Source organism: Oncorhynchus mykiss, chromosome 25, assembly GCF_057628025.1.
Source record: "Oncorhynchus mykiss isolate SJ-2025 chromosome 25, ASM5762802v1, whole genome shotgun sequence".
NCBI lineage: Eukaryota > Metazoa > Chordata > Actinopteri > Salmoniformes > Salmonidae > Oncorhynchus > Oncorhynchus mykiss.
The window spans coordinates 61,140,149-61,163,182 of NC_143046.1; the positions used below are offsets into that span (position 1 = coordinate 61,140,149).

Sequence of the window (23,034 nt, forward strand, 5' to 3'; positions counted from 1 at the left end):
CTGACAGCAGCTCATGAATGTAATCTAGCCTACATCAAAACAACATGTTAGAACAGCCTCTATGTCACAGCCAGCCGAGACAGGGAGACCTGAAGGGCGGTGCACATTTGGCCTTGCACCATCTAGGTTCGTCAGTTGCAAGGTGTTTCCTCCGACACATTCAGGGTTAAGCGAACAGTGTTAAGAGGAGGACCCATGTCTCGAACGGCACCTCTCCCGAGCCCATTGGGGAGTTGCAGCGATGACACAAGGTCATAACTTCCAATTGGGTATCACGACAATGGGCAAAAAAAAAAATACATGACTAATAAATGCAGCAAATATCTTACCCAAAGATATTGAGAACAAACATGTAACTTCCTGCCAACACACCAGGCTTTGGAAAAAAATAAATAAACAATTCCCCCCCTAAGTGCTTACATTTCCGAGATGTATACAATTCTACTTCTGGATGTTTACTGTGAGGAAGCTGAAGTTGAACCTTGTGAAAAGGCAAAGCAGCAAAGTGTAAAGGTCCGTTTAAAAATCAACCAGATTTGATTGACACACCCGGACCAACTCATTGGAATGCCCCCGCCCTATGACCCAACTAGCTATTCAGTTCTGTAAAACTATTTCAAGGATAAATACACAACGCAGAGGACGAGAGGTCAATAGAGTACTAAAGGTCAAGAGGAGTAAAAGTCAATAGAGTAATAATGTGTGTGTAATAGTGTTTTTTCTGTAATAGGGGATTAATGATCAATTGGTCAGAGACATGGGAGGAATTTCAGTCCGGGACTCATAGCTACATGGCAAATTCTCATTGGTTCAAATTGTTGAAACATTGAGCCGGAAATAGGATACTTGATATTTGGCCATTGGCCCAGTTTAATTGCAAGGATTTCTAATTGGACAACCACAGGCTAGTGCTGGGTTATAAAACTACATCCTCTCCTTTTCTTCTGTGGAGAGAATCACTGAGGACATGGGAGAATGAACATCTACCTCTCAGCATAACATCTATGATTTGTCCACTTTGAATAAATCGATTTTTCTCCCCCTGATTCGCTTTGGGGTCTGTGTTACTGAAGAGTAACATCAACTTGAACATCAAGGACCAACAGCCCGATGTGGCCGCAATGAAGCGCAAAAAAAAGGGGCAGTGCGTTTAGAGCTTTGATCAGCATGAAAATTCAAGCTACCTGAGCCCTACGTTAAAGACATTGTATGAGCCCAAGACCAAAGAAATAATAATAATTGTGCTGTTAATTGTAATTATCCGAGGTCCCTCTTTGTGGCACCTGACCACACTACTGAACAGTAGTACATGTGCGACAAAACGGGGGCCTGTAGGACCTGCCTTGTTGATAGTGTTGTTAAGAAGGCAGAGCAGTGCTTTATTATAGACAGAATTCTCCCCATCTTAACTACTGTTGTATCAACATGTTTTGACCATGACAGTTTACAATCCATTGTTACTCCAAGCAGTTTATTCACCTCAACTTGCTCAATTTCCACATTATGTTTACATTACAAGATTTAGTTGAGGTTTAGGGTTTGTCCCAAATACAATGCTTTTAGTTTATGAAATATTTAGGACTAACTTATTTCTTGCCACCCATTCTGAAACGAACTGCAGCTCTCTGTTAGGTGTTGCAGTGACTGCACTCGCTGACTTGTATAGTGACGAGTCATCCGCATACATAAAGACACATTGGCTTTAATCAAAGCTAGTGGCATGTCACTAGTAAAGACTGAAAAAAGCAAGGGGCCTAGAGAGCATTGGCTTTGTCCAATGAACCATGGCGGAGTTTGTGCTTACAAAAAGACGCCACTACTATCGTTTTCTATTACTTTTCAGAATATTTATCCACAAGGCATACATTTCACTTCCTGTCTCTATTGTTGCTTTGTTCCTTCCTTGCTCTCAACAGTTAAATGAAGTGGTGTTGTCCTTTTTTCCATTATTGTAATTACAAGTTATTTTGGCTGCTGTATTTTACATTCAGCAAACAAGAGCAAGCTTGAATCCTCCTTTGAAAATATATATATATATATATATATATATATATATATATATATATATATATTTTTTTTTTTATCTCAAAATAAAAAATGTCAGACAAACTATTCTAGTCTTTTTCTTGGGACTCCACAGGAGCGAAGGAGAGGCCAGTCGGGGGCAGGTGCATAATTGAGAACAGTGAAGACAGTAGTGACGGGGGGTAAAAGGTATATGTCAAAATATTATTTTTAGACAATATTATAGCGATATTTGACTCAAAGTAACTTTGTCAACAAACAAAAAAAACTACTGTAGGCAGCGCTAGTCAGCTGTACCTGCGACAAAACTCTGGTATTTGTCCTCCTATAACGTGTTCATCTATTTTAAATACTGGGCCAACATGTTTTCTGCACTTATTACGTGAGGTTCCTGGAAATTCCCAGCCCTAGAAGACAGAGGCTATAAATTAGAAGCTACAAATAAGGATAATACTGCATTGAATTGATTACCTGCACTATGCAAGACAAAGGCTGAAACATTACCTTTCAGATGAATTCCTCATACAGTGCACGCGTTTCCATCACGGGCCATCACTTGCTAGCATTGGCGCCTTTTCTTAATATTGTAATGACATTCTTGAATAATACTGTATATGGCCTATTTGGGACTAGAATAAGGTGCAGACAGCATTTGCTTCTCATCATGACTGAATAAATAACTGCTTTAGGCCATGCATTCAAGGCTACTTGTTGTTGGTCATAAATGTGACAGGATTTCAGCAAAATAACAAGCAAGACGTTAATTTGACAAGGGAAAGATTCCAGGAAAATGGATGGGTGGCCAGAGGTAGTCTATGACATGTTTGTACACTGAGTGTACACATATTAGGTACACCTGCTCTTTCCATGACAGACTGACCAGGTGAAAGCCATGATCCCTTACTGATTTCACTTCTTAAATCCACTTCAATCAGTGTAGATGAAGAGGAGAGAGGTTAAAGAAGGATTTCTAAGAGGAGAGACAATTGAGACATGGATTGCATGTGTGCCATCCAGGGGGTGAATGGGCAAGACAATTTAAGTGCCTTTGAACAGGGTATGGTAGTAGGTGCCAGGCGCACCGGTTCGAGTGTGTCAAGAACTGCAACGCAGCTGGGTTTTTCACGCTCAACAGTTTCCTGTGTGTATCAAGAATGGTCCACCACCCAAAAGACATCCAACCAACTTGACAACTGTGGGAAGCATTGGAGTCAACATGGGCCAACATCCCTGTGGAACGCTTTTGACACCTTGTAGATAGAGTCCATGACCCGATGAATTGAGGCTGTTCTGGGGGCAAAAGGGGGTCCAACTCAATATTAGGAAGGTGTTCCTATTGTTGTGTACACTCAGTGTTTGTGTGTGTGTGTGTGTGTGTGTGTGTGTGTGTGTGTGTATGTATGTATGTATGTATGTATGTATGTATGTATGTATGTATGTATGTATGTATGTATGTATGTATGTATGTATGTATATATATATATATATATATATATATATATATATATATATAAAAATCTTGAACAGTATTATCTATTTTGGTTGCATTTTTAATGGAATTGATGGCGAGATAGTGATGTTCATTCATATTAATCCATCATGGAGATACTGTATATCAGGCCTATTATTACGGTAGCATAGGCAGCACAATAATTTTTTTTACCAGCTGATGAGATGATACATGCATTGTGAAGTCCATACCGAACTGTGCTCCATACCGAGATGCGCTGTCGGTCTCCACCCCAATCCCCACGGGCCACCAACTTTCGAACACCACCTCACTCTGTGGTGATTTGCTCGTGATATGCTAGTGTCAAAGGAGGCCGAACCAACGAGAACATCAGATTCTCCAGAATAATTTAAACCAATAGCCCCCACACTCCCGACAAGAGTAGAGTAGCAGAATGCCCATTCACAGGGATTTGAAGTGAAAGGCACTCACACATTCAGAATAGGTTATTTGTGGGTGCATTGTAGATATGAAACAATAGCTAAAGATGCACTACGGAGAAATCTCTAATAGTTCGCCTAAGCTCAGTTTGTGACACAAAACAAGCAAGTACAGTGTAGAGAATCATTGTACCATCTGAACCGCGTTGAAATATATTTTCCATAACCAAACATATTGTATTTACAGCTGTTTGAAGCTGGTGTACAAAACCGAAAGTAAAAGACAGAAAAACAAAACGGGAAGCATAGAAATAGCTCACATAGAACATATCTACCGCTTCTTAGAATAGCTTTCAATGAGAATGACAGATCAATAACACACATTTCCATGTGCATTTGGTCAGGTCGCCCAAAAAGTTACATATTAAAGCTTTAAAACTCCTGCACACTGAGCACGCAAAGTATTATTTTTTTATGATGCTTTGGTTTCGGCCTCTCGACTGTCTTCAGAGCCTCAGAGGTCGAAATGTTAGCAAAAAGTGATAATTTGCTAGAGTAGTATGCAGGAATCTCATGGAATTTGAGCCGGTGGTCGCGCGAGTCCTGACAAAAGACTACTATCCCTGAACATCAAGCCATGCCAGCCTCTGACAACTTCAAAACTACAAACCATACTAAGAACATGTTTCATCTGTCAGTGATAAATCTTCACCTTCTTCTGCAGTGTTGTCCTAATGTCAACTGTGATTCTCCAGTGCATGGTGTCCAACAGCTACTTCGCATTAGTATAAAACATTTAAAAAGGAAATACTCTTCTAAGTCCACCTCGGCCAAATACTCTCATAAGAATGGTGGGAACAGTGACTGGTCAGCTTAACTCAGGAAGCCACAGAACATTAATTAGCCTACACTATGGACTGAACACGGATTACCAACTTTCCAAGTTCAAACAACAGCTAGGTTTATTCAACTCAGTCCTAATTCAGTCAGAACTGACCACGTATGAAGCCAGAGAAAAGAGAAAGCGTTGCTTGGGTACTGAACAAGACCCAGAGAGCCAAAAGCTCTGCAGCCAGCCCCATCTCCCTCTGTGAAGGAGCAATTTGAGTCTCATTGATTTGGCTTCTTCCATGTTCCTTGTTTGAAACAGCCCATCTCCTACCTAAGCTGGTTAGGGGTTCCCTTATCTCTCTGTTACTCTCTGCACCCCATCCTCCTGCTTCACTTTCAGTGCTTTGGGAGAGCTGCTGAGGGAAGGGGAAACAGGAGTTATTCACAGGCAACACAGGCAAAGCAATAGCAAGATTACACTAATTCGTACAGATTTAGAAACACAAACATATTGAATGACCATCCATAAATGGGTTAGTTTTGCACTTTATTTTGTTATCTGCAACAAAGTGGGAGGAGCCGTTCATAGAGACCGAGAAAGATTTGCGAGAGGCGGGCCTATAGCAGAAAGACAGAAAGATGAAGACAATAAGCGCTAAGATTATTTTAGTGATAGAATGTCTTTGTAATACTGGTCTATGCCCCACAAAAGTATTATGACTGTTTAAGCGTAGCTAACCAGGAAATGATTGATTAGGATGAATATACTATGAAGTATTTCAGTTCAAAGTTTAAGCCAGCAGTGATTTACTTGCACTGTGAAAGTATCGGAGCTGATAAAGTACACATCCCTGAAATTGGAACCAATGCTAAAAATAAGGCATATTTTTTGTTGTGCTATATTTCCAAAGCTGATGTTGTTAATAATGCATTTCTCCTGCATTTTCATAGCCACACACTGTTTGTGTTTGGTGGAATTTGGGGGAGAGCTCTGCAGTAGTTGATGGGCTCACATCATCACAGGCACTAACTACACAGATGAGCTATCAAATTATGTTTGTGAGTGAGCTGGCAACAATCTTTTGACAACTAAAAATACTCCTCTATACAGGCTGCCTATGTGATCTGACGAAAATAAATAGCTTATTATTCATAAACCTAGTCTGTAAATGTTTTCCTCTTGTTGAATTAACTGTGTTATAGCTAATTAGACTGCATGCTGAGCCGAGTAGACTCAGAACAATCATTGGGCCACAATGCACAGGGGTGGACTGGCAAGGCCTGTAAAAGTATAAAAACAGCAGCTGAAAGATTAAAGTTAGAGAAAATCTACATGAGGAGAATAATGTGATACCAAACATACACACCCTCTTCATAACTTTTGGTGGTTATGACATTTTCAAATCAAATAGAAGCAGCTTATCTGCATCATCTTAAAATAGGCGTCCACTAGAGTTTCAACCCATTGCTACTCGTCAGCATAAGGCACCGTCATACCAGTATGGAAAGGAAACACGAGGACTTATACCATAAAAGATGGATGCATGTGATCCTTGAGAAATAAGGCTGTGATTTAGGCCTATCGAAGCGGTCACCAGTCCTAGCTTTGATTTGTGCTTCTTACTTTGTCTAGGCCTACAAATGTGTAGTTGAAGAAGTACTCAAACAGCATAAGTTACTATTTAGCATAGTGGCAAAAATAAGAACTCTTCTATTTGTGGCGAACATGAGTTGGAGTTTAAGTTGCCAACAACACCCGACAGTAGCACCCTATTATAATTATGTGTACAGATAGTTTTCTCAGTTGCAGTGAAAAATGGCATTGGGCCACAGGACAACTGTAATAACTTCTCCATTACCAACCAAAAATAGTTGCTTATCTACGTAGCTACTGGTACTAGATACTTCAAATGACATGATCAACTTTGCGGCACTTTCAATTTAGGCATTTTATCAGTCCTAGTTATCAGCATGTTTTGCCAGTGTTTAGGACAGTAGTTTATGACGCATTTTGAAATTAGCGTTATCACATACAAATGACAGAATTTATCAGTCTGACAAAAAGGTGCTTCAGTTAGGAAAAAAGGTTTAAAATACAAAATATGCTTTTTTGGCTGAAAGACTATGCCCATAGCTTACCCATGTTGCTGCACAACAATTTAAGTCAATAAGTCAGCGTTTTAGTCAAAGTATGATATATTTGGGCTTGAAGTTGGAAATTCAGATATTTTCCATGTCAATGGCGTGTTTCCCCTATGAGATGACATGCTAATACTTTTCCATCTACGTTTATTTTCAGAGCTGGGTTTTATTTGAATATTACCACCCTCCAGCATGGTATTGTTTATTAATCAGAAACACCTGCAAAGTTCTACCCCTTCAAAAATCGGGATTGAGCTGAGCCAAACAGCTTTTCGCCATAGCCTGCCTACACCTGAGCCATGGAGAAAAAAGACAATTTCATAAATGGTAAAATTGTGTATGATATGATTGCATATTTGAACCACGCAACCACCAAGATGAATGGTTTGACCATACTCCACTGCTTTGATTGGTGCAGCTAGAAACCACAAGTGTCTATCCTATAACAAAAAGGCACCCGTGAAAGAAAATTCCACTATCATGTTTATCTATTTTGCTGTGCTGTTGTTACAATTGTATTGGTATTGTCTTGTTTCGTGTCTGATACGCTCAGGGTGTTGTTACACATCATTTACGGCGTGCATCATGAGCAAAGTCATTGTAGCCCATCATTTCACTTCCACTAGCTGTGAGAACCATGGCATGAGCACGGGCTGACTTGGTATTGCTGTAGCGCAGCTGAATAGCCTGCCAACATCCTACCAAAGGTTGCACTGTGTCCATTATAATGTTGAAAAAATGCATCTAGTCCAAACCGTTCAGTAGTTAGGGTATTCATATTACCAAACCGTTCAGTAGGTATGCTACTCATATTACCAAACCGTTCAGTAGTTAGGCTATTCATATTACCAAACCGTTCAGTAGGTATGCTACTCATATTACCAAACCGTTCAGTAGTTAGGCTATTCATATTACCAAACCGTTCAGTAGTTAGGCTATTCATATTACCAAACCGTTCAGTAGATAGGCTATTCATATTACCAAACCGTTCACTCAATAGCCTTGGTTTTTCTAATGACTGCCTCGCCTGGTTCACCAACTACTTTGCAGACAGAGTTCAGTGTGTCAAATCGGAGGGCATGTCGTCCGGACCTCTGGCAGTCTATGGGGGTACCACAGGGTTCAATTCTCGGGCCAACTCTTTTCTCTGTATATATCAATGATGTCGCTCTTGCTGCGGGCGATTCCCTGATCCACCTCTATGCAGACGACACCATTCTTTATACTCCTGGCCATTCCTTGGACACTGTGCTAACTAACCTCCAAACGAGCTTCAGTGCCATACAACACTCCTTCCGTGGCCTCCAACTGCTCTTAAACGCTAGTAAAACCAAATGCATGCTTTTCAACCGTTCGCTGCCCGCACCTGCCCGACTAGCATCACCACCCTGGACTAGAGGTCGACCGATTAATCGGAATTGCCGATTAATTAGGGCTGATTTCAAGTTTTCATAACAATCGGAAATCGGTATTTTTGGACACCGATTTAGCCGTTATTTTTACACCTTTATTTAATCTTTATGTAACTAGGCAAGTCAGTTAAGAACACATTCTTATTTTCAATGACGGCCTAGGAACGGTGGGTTAACTGCCTTGTTCAGGGGCAGAACAACAGATTTTTACCTTGTCAGCTCGGGGATTCAATCTTGCAACCTTACAGTTAACTAGTCCAACGCTCTAACCACCTGCCTCTCACTGCACTCCAAGAGGAGCCTGCCTGTTACGCGAATGCAGTAAGCAATGGTAAGTTGCTAGGTAGCATTAAACTTATCTTATAAAAAACAATCAATCAATCAATCATAATCACTAGTTAACTACACATGGTTGATGATATTACTAGTTTATCTAGCGTGTCCTGCGTTGCATATAATCGATGCGGTGCGTATTTGCGAAAAAGGACTGTCCTTGCTCCAATGTTTATCTAACCATAAACATCAATGCCTTTCTTAAAATCAATACAGAGAAGTATATATTTTTAAACCTGCATATTTAGCTAAAAGAAATCCAGGTTAGCAGGCAATATTAACCAGGTGAAATTGTGTCACTTCTCTTGTGTTCATTGCACGCAGGGTCAGGGTATATGCAACAGTTTGGGCCACCTAATTTGCCAGAATTCTACATAATTATTACACAACATTGAAGGTTGTGCAATGTAACCGGAATATTCAGACTTATGGATGCCACCCGTTAGATAAAATACGGAACGGTTCCGTATTTCACTGACCTAAGGCTCGTATTTCTGTGTGTTATTATGTTATAATTAAGTCTATGATTTGATAGAGCAGTCTGACTGAGCGATGGTAGGCACCAGCAGGCTCTTAAGCATTCATTCAAACAGCACTTTCGTGTGTTTTTTCAGCAGCCCTTCTCTGTGCTTCAAGCACAGCCCTGTTTATGACTTCAAGCCCATCAACTCCCGAGATTAGGCTGGTGTAACCGATGTGAAATGGCATGCTAGTTAGCGGGGTGTGCGCTAATCGTGTTGCTCTGCATGGGTAACGCTGCTTCGAGCCCAGGTAGGGGCGAGGAGAGGGACGGAAGCTATACTGTTACACTGGCAATACTAAAGTGCCTATAAGAACATCCAATAGTCAAAGGTATATGAAATACAATGGTATAGAGGGAAATAGTCCTATAATAACTACAACCTAAAACTTCTTACCTGGGAATATTGAAGACTCATGTTAAAAGGAACCACCAGCTTTCATTAGTTCTCATGTTCTGAGCAAGGAACTTAAACGTTAGCTTTCTTACATGGCACATATTGCACTTTTACTTTCTTCTCCAACACTTTGTTTTTGCATTATTTAAACCAAATTGAACATGTCTTATTATTAACATGTCTTATTTATGTATTAAGCCAAATTGATTTTATTGATGTATTATATTAAGTTAAAATAAGGGTTCATTCAGTATGGTTGTAATTGTCATTATTACAAATAAATAACTAGGCTTTTTTGGTCCTCCAATAATCTGTATCGGCGTTGAAAAATCATAATCGGTCGACCTTTACCCTGGACGGTTCCGACCTAGAATATGTGGACAACTATAAATACCTAGGTGTCTGGCTAGACTGTAAACTCTCAGTTCAGACTCACATTACACATCTCCAATCCAAAATCAAATTTAGAATTGGCGTTCTATTTCACAACAAAGCCTCCTTCACTCACGCTGTCAAACTTACCCTAGTAAAACTGACTATCCTACCGATCCTCGACTTCGGCGACATCATCTACAAAATAGCTTCCAATACTCTACTCTGCAAACTGGATGCAGTCTATCACAGTGCCATCCATTTTGTAACCAAATCACCTTATACCACCCACCACTGCGACCTGTATGCTCTAGTCGGCTGGCCCTCGCTACATATTCGTCGCCAGACCCACTGGCTCCAGGTCATCTATAGTTCTATGCTAGGTAAAGCTCTGCCTTATCGTGACCAGTGAACTGCGATAACAACATCCATCTGTAGCACACGTTCCAGCAGGTATATCTCACTGATCATCCCCAAAGCCAACACCTCATTTGGCCACCTTTCCTTCCAGTTCTCTGCTGCCAGTGACTGGAACGAATTGCAAAAGTCACTGAAGTTGGAGACTTATATTTCCCTCAATAATTTTAAACATAAACTATCTGAGCAGCTAACCGATTGCTACAGCTGTACATAGTCCACCTGTAAATAGCCCACCCAATCTACCTACCTCATCCCAATACTGTTTTTATTTTATTTACTTGTCTGCTCTTTTGCACACCAGTATCACTACTTGCACATCATCATCTGCTCATTTATCACTCCAGTGTTGATCTGCTAAATTGTAATTATTCGCTCCTATGGCCTATTTATTGCCTATCTCCTCATGCCTTTTGCACACACTGTATATAGACTTAATTTTTTCTACTGTGTCATTGACTTGTTTGTGTTATTGGCTCGTTTATTGTTTACTCCATGTTTAACTCTGTGTCACACCGCTTTGCTATATCTTGGCCAGGTCGCAGTTGCAAATGATAACTTGTTCTCAATTAGCCTACTTAGTTAAATAAAGGGGAAATAAAAAATAAAAAAATCATATTAACAAACCGTTCAGTAGTTAGGCTATTCATATTACCGGAGCTTAATCTTAATCTCTCTATTTCTATGGTGGATTCGCTGTCGCAATTTATGGAAGATTACAAAACTTTGGAGAAAACAGATTGCAAAGTCAAAGACACCCAATTCGTTAATATGTATTAGCAGCCTGTGTAATTCTTCAGAGGCAGAACCTAAACAAGTATTTCCCAAGCTCAGGAATTACATCGAAATGGGGGCAGGGGGCATTGCCCACTGGTGGGGCCTTTAATGTAGTATCTTCATTTGTTTTGGTTAGAGTGAATAGAAGGATGCTGGCTGACATTTGTATACCTTCCAGAGCTAGAATTGAATCAATCTATGCAATTGAACCAAATAGTGCATTGCAAGAACATGTCAGACTGACTAGGAGGTTAGTTAGTTCAAGTAACAAGGGTTATTTGAACCCCATTCATTGTACGGCTGGGAGACGGACTCTCTGTCCACGATCACTCCAACTCTTTAGTTTAATTTCTACATACTTACTTTTATAGCTTTTATTGCAGACTTGGTAATATTGGTCATTTTCGCCTTGGAGATTGGAGGCTTGTACTCATTCAACGAGAAGAGCTGAAAGACAAAAAGCGAAGGAAACAAACCGTTCAAACACATTTTAATATAAAAGTGTTAAATAAGACAAGAAACACATTACTCAGGACTGAAGCTAAGACTCAAGAGGAATGGCAAACATTTAGTTTGTACAGTAGGCTACATAGGCCAGGGAAAGGGTGTCGTCAAAAAAAGTGTTTAAAGACACTTGGGGCTGTCTTTATTATGCACAAAAATAATATTCAAGCAATAGCCTCCAGTGAAATATTAGTAGCTGAAAAAGTAGAGCGTGTATTGGGCATGATGCTGGTGTTTTAATTCGCTGTATGTTGTCGACGATATCTGATTTTATGGTTCATGTTATGTAATTCTATACAGGCACACCGTGTTGTGGCCACATTCCCCTTTTTCTTACTAGTTTAGTCATGCATTATTACTACAGAGATCATAACTAGATGTGTGAATGAATGCATATCACCTACTAATGAATATGGAGACTCGATTTTGCGAATTTTTACTGTCATCGTTTGGCTTCAGCAACAACCGGGCCATACATAATGCTTGACATTTGGCAAACGAACTGAAGAACAGACCCAGTTGCAAAGTCTGGCACATTTCTACCAACCTCCGTTATTTTGGAAGATAGAAATCAGCTAGCTAAACTAACCAACGGATCAGTAAACCCGTCCTGCCCTTGCTAACTGAAGTGAGACGAATGACTCGACCAGTGTGACTTGGCTGAAAACTACTGGGCCCCCCAAATTTATTTAGAACAAAATACAATAGCTTGCTAGCATGCTATTTTGGTTACCTACAAAGTGATACAGCATCAGTGATTGTCTTACTGCATCCATCATTTGCTAACTAACTGGAATCATTGCACCGGCCGCCACGCGAAAACAGCTAACTGTCTCACGTTTTACCAGGCCTTGCTCCCTAGCTATTGTCTGGCGAACATTGTTAGCTAGCTAGCCAGCTAACCTTTACAGTTGACTGAGTTAAGAAAATAGCTAAGTAAATTAGGGTGACGTAGATAGCGACAGGGGTTGTTTTGATTTCGAAGTTCAATTGAGTTAGCCTACTGTAATCTAAATTATCTAGCTAGTTAAACATTATTAGCGCGCTCTACCAGATGGCAATCTAGCTAGCTACAGTTCACCGAGTTTAGCTCGGTATTGCTGACCAAATGACGGTATAGTAGCGCTTACATTGAAAAGGACTAACTGGGTGATCAATATTCATGGTGGAAGCAAACCGTGTCTACTGAAAGGATGCGGCCTTGTGTCTAGCTGCCCTTCTCCCCCTTTCTGCTTTACGCTAGCTAACGTTAATCATACATTTCACTAACATTACAGTCACTTGCATTGAAAAGTGGGGGAGAAATCATACAAACCTCGCCGTTGAATGCTTTGACAGCCTCCATGGTGTTGTATTTGAGTCTCGTTGTAAGCTGTAAAATGTTTATATTGTTCTTCTCGACAACCGGTTTGATGCATGCTCTACGTTAGCTTGGTGAGATGGAGAAGATTGCCAATATGGCGCACAACCTCAATGAAATCCGAACAGCAGCACAGAGACCAGCGAACCCAAGTGTCACACACTTGCATTGCAGGTCCAATGAAAGTAGTTAACTGGCGACGACTCGTGGTCAAAAAACGCTCTAACACCCGGATGGATATTTTAAAAAGCATGTCTGAAGAAAAAAAAAATGCTGATATTTATAATGCAGAGCATTTCAACTCTTTATTACTCGTTCGATACAGTCACTTAATGAAAATGTACCAATTAACATACAATAGAACTGTACACACTTTATACCTATGTACAATGACTTTATTTACAATGCTAAAACAACAAAATATTTTCCACAGCTAAATCATATAAATTACAATTCAGGATTCATTGTTGCTGGCACAAAATGGAATGCTTACATAACAACGTCTCCATGAAAGTATCAGGACCTGAATGTAACAGCTATCACATACAGCAATGTTGAATGATCAAATGTCTCTAGGAAAACCACAAAGATATCATGATCAAAATATAACCAAGATAACAGTCAAAAGTTTGTATCAAAAGCTTACATACTGTACATTTCAAGGCAGTGCAAGTCTGTTGAACTGTTTGTAAAACTATTCGAAAATAAAACCTTGTCCTATGGGCAACCGAACATGTTGCAAAATAACAAACACTTGTGGAAATTAGCTTTCAGAGATGGACACATCTACCCAATGTTCCATCACTCACTACTTGAGATAACACAAATGCAAGCAAACACTGTACATATCACAACAGACGAAAACGTAAATTGTTACATCTCTAAACCTAAAAAGATAAATGACAACATAAACAATATAAAACCATATAATGTCATCCAATCAACCAAACAATGTTTGCATCAACTCCAACTTTAAAAAATACACTTTCCTCTTATGATTCCACTTAGTGGAGAGTCAACACATGAGCTGCTTCCAATCATATGTAGTTAGATAAAAATGCGGCCTGTGTCAACCTGGACTTGGTGGTAGGAGTAATAGTAAATGTAAATCTGTCTTCCTTCATTTAGTATGATACGTATTAATGTGTGGCTGCCAATCAATTTCGGATGATATGCCATGAATTACAATTCATATGATATGTTACGAAATGCAATTCGCTAGGTGGCTAATGCTAGCTAGGCTAAGGGTTAAGGTTAGGAGTTAAGTTAAAGGGTTAGGGGTAGCTAACATGTTTAGTAGTTGCAAAGTAGCAAGTAGTTAAGTTACTAATTAGCTAAAACGCAAAAGTTGCCTTTGGTGTGATTTGAAGACGCAACCTTTGGGTTGTTAGACGTTCGCGTTATACACTCACTCATCCATGATCCAACCCGACAAACCACCCTCTTTGTTTTATTGTTTTAAGTAATCTTCTATCTTATGTAACATATCATGCTAATTTCAGCATCCTGGACTTATGTTTACTATGAGACCAGGCTGCCTGTGAACAACCCTTAGTGCTACTGGGTTATGGGTAGACAATAACGGCAGTGAGTCTTATAAACATTCTGAGTAAAAATTACCCATAGGCACATGAACGCAATCTGCTCATCCATCCCAAATCTTAGCCATAAGCATTAGTGGGGTAAACTCAACACTGACCTTAGATCAGTGTTTAGGGTCAACTTCATCCTACTCCATTATAAACTGGTCTCTACAAAGGGGACAGCAGTGGCATTGGCTGCTGCTGCGGAGGGCTCTACCTCTGCTGCCACCTGGTGTCCATGCTTGAGACAGATCTCCTGGAGCAGAGGTGTGTTGACTTTTTTCCATTCCCTGAATCTGGAGGGGGTGGGTTCTGACAGCACCTGCTCAATGGTCAACAGGTCTGCCTCCTTTGCCTAAATCAAAGGGGAAGAACGAAAGAGTGTGTAACTATGCTCAAGGGTCTCAATACTAAACAGCACATACAATTTGTACATAGAAAACAAGGACATACATGTGATCCTGCCACCTATGTGGTGATAAACTGATAAAAACAAAAGCATATAGTAATTCTAGTCAAGTTGGCAGATGTACCTTTAGCGTGCTGTTGAGGGTCCTGATGAGGTGCAGTTTCTCGTTAACGTCCTGGTTTTTGCATCTCTTTATAAAGGAGGCTCTGAAGTCCCTCTTGGTGGATGGTTTGCGTTCTCCTATGGGAGAGAGGTTGGCCTGCTTGATGTGGATGTACAGTCTCTCCATCTCATCAGATGTGGCTTCATGGTTCACTGCAAGAACAATACAATTGACTTCAAGAAATGTATATTTCTGCAGATACATATTTATAAGTTTACCACTTTTAAAGAAAGTATGACAAGGTTTGAGGTCAGTACCCTTACTCAAAACAGGTTAAAAATAACATTGAGCTCATTGACGGGATTTAAATAGTGTTGACTATAACTCCACTTCGTTTCATATTTTTTTCCAACTAGTTGATTGACAGTTATGAGACAATGTAATGTTTGACAAAACTGTGAAAACAGGATGAAGACTAGGATGTTTTGGTATTCAAATCTGTTTAACAAAAATTCCAAGGCCAGGGCAGGATGTGTAGGCAGACATTCAAACTAACTCACATCTTACAATAAGCACAGCTACCAATGTGCTGTCAAAGACAGAAGCTGTGACATTGCACAACAGGAAGTGTGGTCTACTTGCACTTCTCCTATCCACAGGCCTGATCAAGTAAGAACTAAAGGCCTCCAAGGAGCACACAAATATTTTTCCTTCACAATTTGTATTGTGATTAATATGTTCCCCTTATTTAAGTCAACAGCCGTTAAGAAAAAAGCATTCTCACCATCTTCTGTTCCTATTTCTAGCACAGCCACCTCCTTTATCTGCTCCCTGGGGTTAAAGTCCTCCTCCCTGGCTGTGCTGCCTGGAGGGTCCTGGTAGGATGAAGCCTCCTGGTGGTGCTGTAGGGGCCCCTCGTTCTCTTGATTATGTGGGGGCCGATGTGTGTGGACCTGCACAGAGCACACCACCGTTTCCCCGACAACAGGAGAGGCCTGTGAGACCAGGTCCAGCCAGGACTGACGATGCTTGGCCAGTGAGGAAACGGAACTCTGTGATGTCATTGTGCTGACAGGTGAGGAGAAGGAGCCATTGGTCTCACTGGGAAGGGGAGAGGAGTAGGGGGGAGGGAGAGTACCCTGAGAGAGAATAACATAAAGGGGTTGTTCAGCAAGGTTAATACTCAACACTTTGAAAAAAATGTATGTAAGTCAGTGTAACTAGGGCCCAGAGGTTTTCTTGGTCACGTCACACGGTTAGGAAAAACTTCTGGCCTTAATTACCAAAGCCTACTCGGCTGCCCGGTGCATACGGCCTACTGACCTGATGTCCACTGCCAGGTGGACCATCCACAGAGCCCTGGTTCATCTGCTCAGAGTATGGGGGAGGGGGAGCCTCTGTCGTCTCAGCCTCCTCGTGATCACTTTCCTCACTGTAGCACTCTGGACACAGAGTCAAAATGCCATTAGGCTACATACTTGACAAACAAATATCAGCAGTGATACTGAGGCAATAGTAGTAAAGAACAGAATGAGTCAATTGGTGGAATGGACCACAGCTGATAAATCATGCCGACTGATCAACATAAAAGCTTACCAGCAGTGTTGCTCTCTGTTGGTACGTATTGTATTGAAGCAAGCCCAAGCTTATTCAACCAACTACAACAGAATAACAGAGAGAGACTGTCACATTCCTCACTGTCTCTATGATGACACTCTTAACATGACTCACATTAGAATCTTTTCATGCGACTTACACGTTCATCTCCTCGTAGGTATCAGCTGCAAAGTAAAACATCATGACTTGCGGGTGACATGCTTTGATGGCACTGCAAGAGACAGGGGAGAACATAACTCAGATGATTCAGTTTCTCACTTTGCGTTCGATCATTTACACTGCGCTCAGGAAGTTACACATTCACGCGACCTATAACTTCCTGTCATTATGAGAGTTGGCCGTTCTTGTCAAACTGAAAGTGTGGCAGTAAATGGTCAGTAATTACCTGGAATAAATGTGTTGACCAGTTTTACACAAACAGCAACATGATTTAGTGAAATAAGAAACAAGTTTCTTACTATTTTTTCTTGCACTCCAAGGCTCTGTCGATGATGAAGTCAGTCAGGTTAATGTATCCCTCTGCTTTCTCTGCCTGAAAATAATATGGGATTGACAGATTCTTAGCATTAAAAGGTATTGGCATTTCAAAGCAATGAAAAGAGGCATTATTCAACCTTTTATCCATTTCTAGTTCCCTCAAATTAGTTTTGACTCATGGTAAACAAAGGCTTAATTAATTCCTCCATCTTGCCAGTAATCATGCCTCTGTAGAAGAAACTGACAGACACTTTCAGCTCCAGGAAACACCATGTCAGACTCAGACGGACTAATTCCCAGCAGTGACGTAGCAGAGGCAGCAAGCAGTTGTGGAAATGATATGATGACTCAGCATAGAGGGTTAAATTATGAGTATTACTCACCAGTTGAGTAGTGTACCAGTACAGGGAAGTCTTCTTCAGCACAAACCAGTACTTTTTCCATTTGAAACCCAGGAAGGCCTTTCCTTCTTTCTTCCTGTAGAGCCAGCCCTGGTAGTCCGACTCCCCCAGCTCTTTAACCGAGACCCTCCGTCTGCTCATTGCCACATTGCCTGAACACAGAGGAGATCGTTCCTGAATTCATGCACCGTGGTTGCAAAGCAACAATATACCCTCTAATATACCTTTATTGCTATGCAGACATTTTGATATGACACTATGATTGGTTAAATAAATCCTCTTTAGCAAGTTCAGCAAGGTACAAACAATATTACAATGCCACGATTTACAGAGGGATACAATATAATTCAAATAGTCCAATGACTCCAAATTGAACATTCTACGCAACAGATTTGTTCAACAGATTTATGGTTCACCTGCTGATTGATTGTAAGCTACAGTTTCCAAGTACAGCAGATTCAGAATCTCTTTCAGCCTACCTGTGTCAGATAGTGGTCAGACAAATCATTTTCAAATAAGTATTCCAAAGGGCATACAGGTAAATGCCAAAATGAAGGAAACACTAACAAAGTGTCTCAGTAGAGTGTTGGGCCACCACGAGCCAGAACAACTCCAATGCACCTTGGCATAGATTCTACAAGTGTTTGGAACTCTATTGGAGGGATGCAACACCATTCTTCCACAAGAAATTCCATCATTTGGTGTTTTGTTGATGGTGGTGGAAAATGCGGTCTCAGGCGCCGTTCCAGAATCTCTCATAAGTGTTCAATTGGGTTGAGATCTGATGACTGAGACAGCCATGGCATATGGTCAATTTTTTTTTTAATGCTCATCAAACCATTCAGTGACCACTCGTGCCTTGTGTCATCCTATGGGGGTATGGCCATGGTAGCTATGGCAGGTTAGAGCATTGGGTCGAATACCCGAGCCGACAAGTTGAAAAATCTGTTCGATGTGCCCTTGAGCAAGGCACTTAACCATAATTTGCTCCAGGGGTGCCGTACTAGTATGACTGACCCTGTAAAACAATGCATTTCCCTGCACCTATCTGGTGTATGTGACAATAAAAATGTACTTTGTTTTGCAGGGCAAAATAATCACCTGCCCAGCATTTTTATACATGGCCCTAAGCATGATTGGATGTTAATTCCTTTCCTTAAGTCAATAACTGCACGTGTGGAAGCACCTGTTTTCAATATACTTTTTATCCCTCAGTGTATCCATTACTTTGGCAGTTACCTGTTTATCACACACAATGAAGCACAGACTGCTCAGCATACAGTAACTGCCCATAAAGGCTAATAATATTGGAATCTCTTGCTGAGCCTGTTCTTAACCTTTTACACTAGTGGGAATTGGCCTTTATAGATAGGGCTAAATTGAAATGTTTCTTACAGAAGACATATGAAAAGCATGGTAGCAATTGAAAGGAAATAGTTTGGAGATAATGGGAATATCATTAGACGACAGTTCAGGACACAATAGTCAGGACGCAACAGTTCAACAGTACCGGTGCATTTGTTGATAACTAAATCAGAAAATACTCTAGATACATTCAGTAACATGAGAATATTCCTGGAAAATGTGGGGTAGGTGCAACATAAACCCCAAACATGACATGGGGTTGAGAGGACTAACTGGCATCTCCAAGTGGTCACACACCTCTCCAAAGTGTGCACCGTTCCTAAGTCATTTCAATGCTCTTTTATGACTCAAAGAAGAGTCTACAACCAAAAGTAGATTTTTTTTGTTCTCCTAGCTGTGCCGTTGAGGAACTAGAGCAAGCACACTTGTAGTTGTTTTGAACACAGCCCTGCAATCACACAATTACTGTTGTTGTTTAAGCAATCCAAAAACATCCCATTATCAATTGCAATCTGGGTCAGGTGGGCATCATTTAAAAGCTTGTTCTATTGCCAACATGACTAGCTAAGTTATAAAATATGATCTTACAGTGTTAGACTTCCACAAGGCAATTCATAGAAACAGATCATTTTGGTGCGCATAGAAACAAGTCATGAGAGCACACAGGTGCTTTTTCCGCAGCAAATTCTCTTCACAATAGACAAACAGGCTCATTCTGTTCAGAACAACCCAGGGTATGACGCCAACTCTACACCAATCATGGGGATCATAAACGGTGACACTGTATACGACATGGGTTTTATGATATGGAAATGTGAATTGTACATTTGGACTCAAAGCAGTATTCATTACAATCCTCAACGTCGGATCTTTTAAAATATATTGAGTCCTCTTAAATTTACAGCATTTCCCTTAGACATTTTGAAAAGTTGCCCAATTAACAGGAGGGAGGGGGACTAAGTTCAGAACAGCTGTCAGTCAAAACCCAATCACAGAGCCTGAGCTTTGACGTCATTTATATCATGTTACTGTACAACCACTGCATTCCAATTTAGACGTTTATCAGTGCCCAGATCTGCAATTTTCAGCGTGTATACAAGTATAAAGGTCTACGGCATTATCAACACAACCCTCCCCACAGACACTCTAATCGTCCTGACACTTCACACACGCCCAAATCAGTGGGGCCAAATTACAGTTGAGGGCACAGACAGCAGAATCAGGCCTGGACACCAACTTACCTCCTCGAGTCTTCCTCTTGGGTTTCTGTCTCAGGGAAACCTGATAGAACAGAAGGTAGTGAGAGGTCAGATAGTCCCTAGTTCACGAGATGGGTGATTGAAGGTAGAGCTTCCCCAGACAGTGCAGCTCGATCAGACAGTCCCTCACCCTACCTCAGCTATAGTCTTTGAAACATCCTGTTTCACACCACCAGTGTCACTCGTGTGTGTGTGTGTGTGTCTCTCTCTCTCTCTCTCTCTGCAGTAGTCACAAGCAATCAAGTATAACAGTGGTTTGCCAACTTAAAAAAATATATATACACACAGTACTTTTTAAAAACAATAAATAAGCTTTTTATTTAATTCCATTGTCCTCCAAGAGTTGCTGAATCTCCACTCTACTATATCTTGTGAGATCTCTGAGGAAGCTGTAATGATGACACCATATGAGAAAGGAATTGCAGACGCAATTTGTGACTACTGCCTGCCTCAGGAAAAAAAATGGCCATAAAAAAAAAAACATCCGTAATAACATATAAGAGACCTATAGATAATCTCCAGTACTTACAGGGTTGTAGTCATCACCTGCCATGGAGGGAGCCAGAGATATAGGGAAGGCAGCCTGCAGGCAGGGAGAGAGAGAGAAATACCTTTTCAGTTTATCGACAGACCTTTCAATTCAAAACATGATTTACCCCCATGTTAAATGAATAGACTGAGTACAATACTTCAAGTCTCAAAGGGTCCACTTTGACATCTCTCCTGATTTAGAGAAAAGGGGGAACTGCTTCGCATCAAGGATGAGTTGGTGTCCATTTATAGCATGACCCTTGTACATTGCATTTAGTCTTCATAAGTGAACTTGCACAAGATTGTAGTCAGCCCTTTTTATAACAGACTACGACCCATAATGTCTTCAAACCAAACTGACATTGTCACTGACATTGAGAAACAGTTTCCTTCACATTGGCATTATTGACAAACTTCCTCCTAGAAAATCTCCTCAGGGGGACTGCGTTCCTCACGGAGAACATTGACGAGTCTGATGGAGGGACCCTCAGACCCTGGAGCCACACAAACCAAAATGTAGGTCAGCTGATAAAAACATGCAAACTAACTCTTTCCAGGTCCATGGTCATGATGTAGCCATAGTCCATGGCTGGACAAAGAAAATGCCTCCAATTTGACACTAGATTTTTGAAAGAACTGGTAGCTCAAAATACACATTCCTACCACACAGTTCCAAAACGCTGCAATGAAAGAACAATATACATATTCATTAAGTCTAAATGAATCCCTGATAAATCAGTATCTGTTGCTTTCAAAAGAGGTTAGTAATATATTAAGAGTGTCAGCTTCATAAGGCTGGTCTTCACCAAATGACACATACTAAAGACGAGAAACATATCTAGGCTACACTTCTCTGTCCGTCTTGCTCAACACACTTGCATCTCAGTCAGCAACATGTTTTGTTAGCCAGCTGATGACTGTGATCCTAGAGATGCTTCATCACACTATAACCACAACCGCAGCAGTATGAACTAACTGCACCTGTTATCAGATTACATAAATAATATAACCAGTTTAACAGCGCATCGAGAACTGTGAGTACTGACTGAAGCAGAATGCCACATCAGACAGATCAAGAGTTCAGGATTCAAATGCGTCCGCACCAAATATCTGCCATGGTTGGAACTAAACAAGAATCAGATATCACAAAAACAAAATTATTTTAAAATACTAGCTGGACTGAACGGGGTTCAGAGAAGTCATGTAGGCCTATAACCGTTTACTCAAAATGTGTCTTTCTTTGATGGATTGACAGGTTAAATTGATTGACTCAAGCTCTGTGTTTGTGTTAGTTTTAAAAAAAACGTGTAGGTAAACGAAAAACACAGTTTGTCTTCAAACATTAAGGTGATAGTCTAGCCCTCGAAAATCACCATGAAACATACCTGCAATTTAGATATGAAAATACGTATTTTAGTGCGGATAACGTCTCTGTTGAAGGACAACTTGCGCTTACAACGGCGAATCCCCGCTATAACTTTGGTGAACATTAGGTTGCAATAATAGTAGCAGTGAGTCTGAAGTTGTAGGCCGAGTTAAAGTATGCACCGTAACCCAATAACCACTAGATGTCACTCTAGCGCATCAAATATGGAAATGAGATTGTAGGTCACACCTGTTCATCAAACCTCTTGACATGACATTCGTTGAATTGTCACAGACTCTTGCTGTTGACTATATACACTACATGTATTTGGACACCTGCTAGTTGAACATCTCATTCCAAAATCATGGCGTTAATATGGAGTTGGCATCCCTTTTGTTGCTATAACAGCCTCCACTCTTCTTGGAAGACATTCCACAAGATGTTGCTGGGACTTGTTCCCATTCAGCCACAAGAGCATTTGTGAGGTTGGGCACTGATGTTGGGCAATTAGGCCTGGCTTGCAGTCGGCATTCCAATTCATCCCAAAGGTGTTCCATGGCGTTGAGGTCAGGGCTCTGTGCAGGCCAGTCAAGTTCTTACACACCAATCACAACAAAACATTTCTGTATGGACCTTGCTTTGTGCACACGGACATTGTCATGCTGAAACAGAAAAGGGCCTTCCCCAAACTGTTGCTACAAAGTTGGACGCACAGAATCGTCTAGAATGTAATTGTATGCTGTAGTGTTAAGATTTCCCTTCACTGGAAGTAAGGGGCTTAGCCCAAACCATGAAGAGGACAGTTCATTTGAACTCGCTACATGCTTCAGCGGTACCATTCTGTGAGCTTGTCTGGTCTACCACTTTGCGGCTGAGTCGTTGTTTCTCCTAGATGTTTCCACTTCACAATAATCAGTAGTGTAAAGTACTTCAGTAAAAATAC

The 23,034-nt window shown here is 40.8% G+C and overlaps 2 protein-coding genes and 1 long non-coding RNA gene across 8 annotated transcripts in view; 1 reads left to right on the forward strand and 2 right to left on the reverse strand.

The window, feature by feature from the left end:
- The window catches only part of LOC110505404 (SR-related and CTD-associated factor 8), an 86,473-nt gene extending 73,242 nt beyond the window's left edge, over positions 1–13,231 (reverse strand). For 2 of the 4 annotated variants that reach the window (XM_090220669.1, XM_021584602.3), the window contains exons 1-2: positions 12,936–13,231; positions 11,480–11,563 (exon numbers count right to left, since the gene is read on the reverse strand). In XM_090220669.1, coding sequence (XP_090076795.1) covers positions 11,480–11,563; positions 12,936–12,965 — 114 coding nt within the window. In that variant the 5' untranslated portion in view covers positions 12,966–13,231. Of the gene's footprint in view, positions 1–5,077; positions 5,163–11,479; positions 11,564–12,935 lie in introns of all 4 variants that reach the window. The other 2 variants (XM_021584604.3, XM_021584603.3) reach the window with 2 other exon arrangements.
- Positions 1–23,034, forward strand: part of LOC149972080 (uncharacterized) — a 185,096-nt gene that overhangs the window by 107,227 nt on the left and 54,835 nt on the right. The gene's annotated exons all lie outside the window — the stretch shown is intronic.
- Positions 13,260–23,034, reverse strand: part of LOC110505405 (connector enhancer of kinase suppressor of ras 3) — a 74,218-nt gene continuing 64,443 nt past the window's right edge. The window contains exons 1-11 of one of the 2 annotated variants that reach the window (XM_021584606.3): positions 22,111–22,309; positions 20,724–20,777; positions 20,177–20,216; positions 17,553–17,722; positions 17,151–17,224; positions 16,832–16,903; positions 16,672–16,733; positions 16,399–16,517; positions 15,860–16,214; positions 15,097–15,287; positions 13,260–14,918 (exon numbers count right to left, since the gene is read on the reverse strand). In XM_021584606.3, the coding sequence (XP_021440281.3) occupies positions 14,718–14,918; positions 15,097–15,287; positions 15,860–16,214; positions 16,399–16,517; positions 16,672–16,733; positions 16,832–16,903; positions 17,151–17,224; positions 17,553–17,722; positions 20,177–20,216; positions 20,724–20,777; positions 22,111–22,215 (1,443 nt within the window). In that variant the 5' untranslated portion in view covers positions 22,216–22,309 and the 3' untranslated portion in view covers positions 13,260–14,717. Of the gene's footprint in view, positions 14,919–15,096; positions 15,288–15,859; positions 16,215–16,398; positions 16,518–16,671; positions 16,734–16,831; positions 16,904–17,150; positions 17,225–17,552; positions 17,723–20,176; positions 20,217–20,723; positions 20,778–22,110; positions 22,310–23,034 lie in introns of those variants that run through there. The other variant, XM_090220670.1, reaches the window with a different exon arrangement.